The sequence below is a fragment of the Chaetura pelagica genome, unplaced genomic scaffold, assembly GCF_000747805.2.
Source record: "Chaetura pelagica isolate M959 unplaced genomic scaffold, ChaPel_1.0 scaffold3, whole genome shotgun sequence".
NCBI lineage: Eukaryota > Metazoa > Chordata > Aves > Apodiformes > Apodidae > Chaetura > Chaetura pelagica.
Genome location: NW_009952974.1, coordinates 12,454,174 through 12,460,853, shown reverse-complemented (window position 1 = coordinate 12,460,853; position 6,680 = coordinate 12,454,174). Strand labels below are relative to the sequence as shown.

General features: G+C 41.6%; 1 protein-coding gene across 1 annotated transcript in view; it reads right to left on the bottom strand.

Annotated features, from left to right (window-relative positions):
- Window positions 1-350: 350 nt before the first annotated feature.
- CDCA7 (cell division cycle associated 7) overlaps window positions 351-6,680 on the bottom strand; it is a 10,904-nt gene continuing 4,574 nt past the window's right edge. The window contains exons 2-10 of the mRNA XM_009996158.1: window positions 5,843-5,948; window positions 5,332-5,442; window positions 3,861-4,112; window positions 3,386-3,463; window positions 2,453-2,641; window positions 1,882-2,022; window positions 1,388-1,537; window positions 708-844; window positions 351-394 (exon numbers count right to left, since the gene is read on the bottom strand). Coding sequence (XP_009994460.1) covers window positions 364-394; window positions 708-844; window positions 1,388-1,537; window positions 1,882-2,022; window positions 2,453-2,641; window positions 3,386-3,463; window positions 3,861-4,112; window positions 5,332-5,442; window positions 5,843-5,908 — 1,155 coding nt within the window. The 5' untranslated portion in view covers window positions 5,909-5,948 and the 3' untranslated portion in view covers window positions 351-363. The remainder of the gene's footprint in view (window positions 395-707; window positions 845-1,387; window positions 1,538-1,881; window positions 2,023-2,452; window positions 2,642-3,385; window positions 3,464-3,860; window positions 4,113-5,331; window positions 5,443-5,842; window positions 5,949-6,680) is intronic.

Sequence of the window (6,680 nt, the reverse complement as noted above, 5' to 3'; positions counted from 1 at the left end):
CAACTTCAAAGTATAAATAAACCTGCAGCACGGATCTCTGCATGAATAAAACCCTTAATGGCTTAAAGCCCCATCTCCTTTCAGGAAAGAAAAAAAAAAAAAAAGAAGTTATTGGCATAAAAGCAAGGACTGAAGCTATGTGACTTGCGAAGTTGTTTAAAAAGAAAACAATGGCCTGTGGGCAAAGACCTTCATTAAACAGTTTCCCCACTTGCACTGAGATAAGTGAAAGTTCTTTATCCTTTTTTACCCAAAAGGGGAGAGAAGGAAGGCACTGACTTCATAATCTCATTTGATTAAACAATTCACTGTAGGTAATATGACATTGGTGAAAGAGTATGTAATGTAAAGGCAGTCGCAGCTTCAGTCTTCCATTTCAAGCTCTTGTTTCAGACTGAAAGACAAGTACAAACACGAGTTAGCTTGTAGCAAAACACTGGAACTTCTTTAGACAAATTAGTGGAAGCCCTGACAATAAACACAGCTGAAGCCGAGAGCCAGAAGACAGAGTAGATGTATTATTTACTCCAGTTAAGAACCAAAATGTCAGTAAAATCCTGTGTCAAAATCTCAGATTCTAAAGGCAACGTGGACTGATCTTCTGATTTACCTGACAAACTGAGATTTGGAGAGCTCACCCCTCCCAGTTTTGAGCTGCTTATCCCACTTAGAGCAGAGCCTTGCCACTGACACAATGGCATACTTACCTTTTCAAGTAGGCATGGACATTGTCATAGCCATGGTATTTGGCCAGATAGACCAGGATCCCTGTTGCACAGCGGCCATCTCGCTGCCTGCAGAAGCTACAGTTGCAGATTCCTCGACATGGCGGGCACCTCCAGGTCTAAAAAAAAGACAATGAGCCTTTTTAACTGAACTGAAATGACAGATATAATTCACACCTAAAACACATAAGAGGGCCCTGCTTTGCACTGAGTTCTGCAGTGAACATCAGCACTGCAGAAGTTGTCTAAAGCAGTGAGAGATGAAACTCTTTTGCCTGCCTTGCAAGCAGCATTCCACTCCTCTCAACTCCTGCACCACTTCCACACTCCACAACAGCAGCACTTTGCCCAAAATACAGCTCCTTTCCATAAGGCATTAAGCACTAACGCAAGGCAGAAGACAACACTATTCTGATGCCCAAATACGGGAATATTTTGGACGCTGCTCTGCTCTCATAGTTCACTCCTGCAAATAAAGCTACAGAAGTAGCAACTGCAATGAGTTCTACGCAACAGCAGGTTCTAGGATTCAGTTTGAATCAAACCATTGCGTACTACAGCACTGCAAGCAGCTCCCCTGCTAAACACTCTTGCTATGAGTAACCAAGGCAGCTCTCTGCTCAAGTGAAGCACCACAAAGTCCACACCCACAGCTGTCTTACCGGGTCCAGCAGGGCCGTCCTGACATCCTCCCCATACCGGTTGCGGAGGCAGGGCCCACAGAACTGGCCCCGAACCCCAACGCAATCAGGGTTACGACAGTTTGTTTTGGTGTCTGTGGTTTTTTGGCGACACTGATGACAGGTAGAGCCCTAGGACACAGGGAAAATATTTCAGGAAACAAGACATTAAGGATGGCTCTTTAGTTAGGGGAACAGAGCATTTAACAAGTAATCTTAAGCTGAAACAGAACAGCACCTTGCAAAGTTTACACCAAGACCGTCCTAACATCGCACCTTCAGGGTCTGCTGATCACTTTCCTCCACTAGTACCCCCTAGGTCCTACAGCACCCTAGCCAGCCTGGTAAAGGCCATTCTGTACATTCAGAAAAAGGTCAGACGTGGCATTTCAAGATCTCAGGCACACTTCTCCCAGAAATCACATCCCTCCTCTCAGTGAGGAAGCATGGATTTCACAAACTTGGAATATACTTACCATGGCCCTGTTATATACTTTTTCTCCGGCAGATCCACAAATATTATTCAGCTCTTCCTCAGTTATCTCCTCAACTGGGCGCACAACGTGTGGAAAAGCCATGGCACCACGGTGACCCCTCCTGGGAGTTCTGGCTTCGTGCTGAATAGGGAAGACACAACACGTTAAGCATTAGCCTCAGCACAAACTCTACATAAATGAGGTGAGGATATTCAAGGTAATGCCAAAGTGTCAAACACCCATCATATACTTAAAAAAGAGATAGTAAATCTTTGTAAAGACATATGGTATGGATGCAGCTTCAGCACTTTCACTTGATCTGTCACCTCCAGGGTGCAGAAACGATGCTGGATCATGCTTAACTTCTACTGGAACACAAGAGGAAGTAATTTTTAAAGGATAAGGAAGGTGGAAATGGAGAACACATACAATATCCTATTTTCTGTACTTCTTCCCAGGCCACAGCATACTCATAACCTTGATCAACTCTGGATTAGTTGCTCTTTTCTTGAAGGGATAAAAACTACCTTCATGATCAACCTACAAAAGGAGAACTAGAACCTCAACATACCTCCGAGTACTCATCAGACATCTTTCTTCTTCTTACTAAGATGTATGGGTCATCATCTTCCTCTTCTGGTAAAGGAGTAGGAGGACCTTCAATCAGGGACCTGGATCTTGTATGAGGCCGAGAACTTCGGTCTGGGTTCCTCCTCAAAGCACTTCTGGGCAATGAACGTCTTGGAAGTCGCTTTGGGCCCTGGTAAAGTTTAAAAGCCCCTAAATGAAAAAAGTGAAAACCCAGACAACTCCTGCCCCTACTATGAATTCCTCTCTCAGAAGACATGCTTGCCTTCCATTTTTGCCAAAGAGGAAGTCTCCTCCCCAACCCAAATCAGAAAACACAAGGTAAAAACATCCTAGGCAAACTCATCTTTGGCACTTTGCTAGCTGCAGAGAAATAATGAAAAGCATGTTTATGCCCATGCAAGTATAAGATACAGTAATTCCCCCACATAGCAGCTGAATCTGTGTCTATAAGGAGATGTGACTTGTAATATTTTTTCCATCTTCACACAGCTTACAGGTAAATTAGCAGTTAATTTAATTACACTGCCAATTCACTATCCAACCTCCTTAAGGATCTAGTTAGGGCAAATGAAAAAAAAAATCTGACAAGGGTCCAAGCTCAGAGAATATTCAGGCTTGATTTTTTGAAGTCTGGGCAGCCCTCCTTATCTCCAACCTTTGTATAAATACATATTTACAGAGCACCTTGTTTAGTTTTATTGGCCTATGGAGACACTTAACCTTTATGAAATAATCTGTTCCACTTTACACAGTGATAAATCAAAAGAGAATTGCACAATGAGAATGCCCATTTTAGGAAGCAGTAGAATTCTGAACTGGACTTTGATTTACATGGTTAAGTTTTTTGAGTGTCCTGTTTAGTAACGTCAGAGTGCAACTTTGAAATATGAAGGCAAATAAACTTTATACTTACATGACTGACAGTTGGCAATGATCTTCTCCCACCAAAGATACCAGAAACATTTTGCAACTCAGCCATTAGTTTTGCAAGCTAACAAGAGAAAGAAAAAGGAAGTAGAGCCTTAAAAAGATGTTTATGTGCTATTACAGACTATTAGATTAGGGCAATTGGCTAAAAGTACAATTGCTCAGGGAAAAAACAGTCACTCTTTCTACTTTTATGTCTTATTTATGTTCCAGTGACTGAAAGTAATTGCTCAAACTTACTGTGTTGAAGCCTATTCTTTAGGCTTGCAGCCCATGAATTTTTACTGAAGCACTTAGCCTTTGGGTTTGCACAAGCCAGTGGACAAAAAGCATCAGATGTGATACTAGGAACATAAATTCCTCTTAGTGCATTCACGTAGTTCTCATTAAAGTTTATCTGAACAGAAGAGGTCCCATAAGAGTCAAGAAAAGGTGGCCCCATGGAGACACCGAGTACTTGCCATTGCTTTGTTTTCCTTTATGTTTAAAGCTCTTTTTTCTAAAAACAAGGCACCCCTTTCTTCAGAGTCAGAGTCTGAATCTGGAGCAGGCATTGGCTTCTCAGGAAGAGGTTCCATCGCACTCTTCCTCCTCTCCGATCTTCGAAGTGGAAACTTCATGGCTACTTTTAGAGGAGCAGGGCCCTTCCGCCTTGTCGGAGCTGCCTCACTTCCTGCACTTGTCCCATTCTCCTCTGAATCCGATTCCAACTTCTGTTAACAAAGCAGAACAGAAGTGTGTAAATCCAAGTGAGTTGCCCCGAGATTAAATACAGTTCAACAACACTTTGTATGGGGGAGGTTCAAGAGGCCCTCTGGCTGAGAGGTTCATGTTTACACCTCCAGTCCTAGTGCTCTATTGTCTTTTGAGGGGGAGGGAACGGGGCAGGAGGAGAGAAGCGTGCTGGGTTAAAACACCCATGGAGAGCCACACTGTATTCCTGCAAACACATCAGAAAAAGGAGCTTGCTTTCAGTTGCAGCAGTCCTTAGCTGTCACTTGAAGGTCTAACAGCAAAGATAGTTTGTGTGTGAATGTGAGATTTTCCTCTAAAGGGCTCGATTTTGCAACATACTCTATTTGGCTGTAAAAGAAGCCACTAGACAGATCTCAGCACTGGGTCACACCCAACTTTGTAAGCTGTCAAGAACAGTCATCCCACAGTACCAATGATATCAAGTGAAATCTTCCCTCTACAGTCAATGAAATAAAAGAAAATATTGGGATTTTATTCATCATTATTTGAATTCTGATGCCTTACTTGCAATTTCTGCAAGAACCAAAGGTTCAGCAAGGACCGAAACTAAAGTTAATTAAAGCCCATTTTGTAATAGGTTTTAACTTTCAGGTTTAAACTCAATAAGCCAATCTTATTTTGGTCATAGGTAAGAAGACGCTTCCTGCTTCATATGCAGAGACTAAAATGGCAATCCTTATTTATACAGGTTTTTTATTAAACCAGGTACGTGAGTCCGGTTGCCCATTATGTGATTCCTTTTTCTTACATATCTCTTCCAGCTTTGTCTCCTACTTACTCTCTTTACTGCTGTGCGTTATTTCACTCAGATATGTCCTCTTCCAAACAGACGTTCTTTTCTATTAATTCCTCAGCATGTTCTGAAGTCATGAAAAACCTATTTCATGCTAAACATGGTACTACTTCTGTCTTCTCTATTAAATACCAGCTGTTGGTCTTTTTAAGCAATAAAACTGCTCTTGCATCAATGTCAAGGTAAAGCAGGAAGGTGGATTTCACCACCTATCATTATTTCCCTACTGCTAAAAAGGACAGCATTTCCTCATTTCCTTATTATTTCTTCAAACTAAATTATGCTTCTGACAACATTTTACTTTCAAGCTGAAGCTGCCATTATTTTTTAAGAACATGTAAGAATTAAAACTTGAAATTACAAACCAAAATCAACTGTCTTACCAACGCATCTTGAACCTCATTTTCTGAAAAGCCACAGAAGGATTCATCATCAGATGCTTCATGAAAAATTTTTGTCAGTTCTTTTCCAATATCCGACCTTAACCTGCGTTTCTATGAAGAATAAAATATCCTTAAACTGAAGTTGTAGGAAAAATTATTCACATTTACAAGTGCAATACAAGCAAATAGCTTTTTTAATAAAGAAAAAAATAGTTAAGGTATTTAACAAGCTGTTTCAGAACAGCAGTTGCAAATTATCAGGCACGTTAGGGTAGGTGACATTTCAAAGGCTAGAATAAATAGCTAATCTGTTTCCAACAATTACCACCTAGAAGCACAAGCGAAGAGTGAAATGAAATTACAGCATATAGCATAGATTTATAACTACTATACAAAAACATATGCAGGGCAAGCAGTTTTAATAGTGCAAAAACCATTTCCTGACATTAATTTTTTACAGGATTTACTAGCACTGCACCTTCAGTTTTATTTTTTCTTGTACTGTACTTACTGTGTTTGCAAAATTATCAGAACCAAAACTGTCACAACTGTCATCAGAGGAGGAGGATGTTTCCATAGGAATCAGTTTTGTACTTCGGAATGCTGTGATGCTTCTCCTTCCTGAACAAACTCGGCGCTGCAAAAGGACAACCACAAATGTAGGGCATTTGAACATTTGAGGATGTTTCACGGGCTTGAACACAAGTCAGCAGAATTATCATCAGCTGTGAAATAATTCTGAAAGTTAGAAATCGGAATAATTTCTGCCGTGATACATATCTGATCATTGCTTACATGATTTTTGTTTAGCACATACTTCTTTTATGCAAACAGCCAAGTGGAAATACACACACAAATCTCATCTTTCTCCACTCGTTGGAGATAATGCTGGAGAAAAGTACAACTACACAAATAGTACCTAGAAATCTGCTTTGATTTATTCATTACTTTTAGTTTGAGGCAAACTCTAAAAACACTGCAGCTGCTACAAAATGTATTAAGGATCACAGCTAAACAAAAGAAGAGCTTTGAAACAATTGCTCTAGACGCAACAGTTTGTTGTCCTGCTAATTATATCACCAAGTTGAAACACCTTTTTTGACGGGCTTCAGGTTTTCATTTCCCAGGGGGGGTTTCCCTGGCAAAGACCCACTTGACCCCCCAGGCTAAAGCCGATGCTGCCCACGCCGAGCGCTCCGACCCCCACCAGTTCGCAGGCCCAGCCTCCTGGGCCAAGGACTTTATAAACACGGTTTAAACAGTAAGTAGCCCGGGCCAGGTGCAGAGCCCCGTCCCCCGCCCAGCACCCTCCCGGAGCCGCACGGCAGCCCCCGAGCCCTGCCCACGCC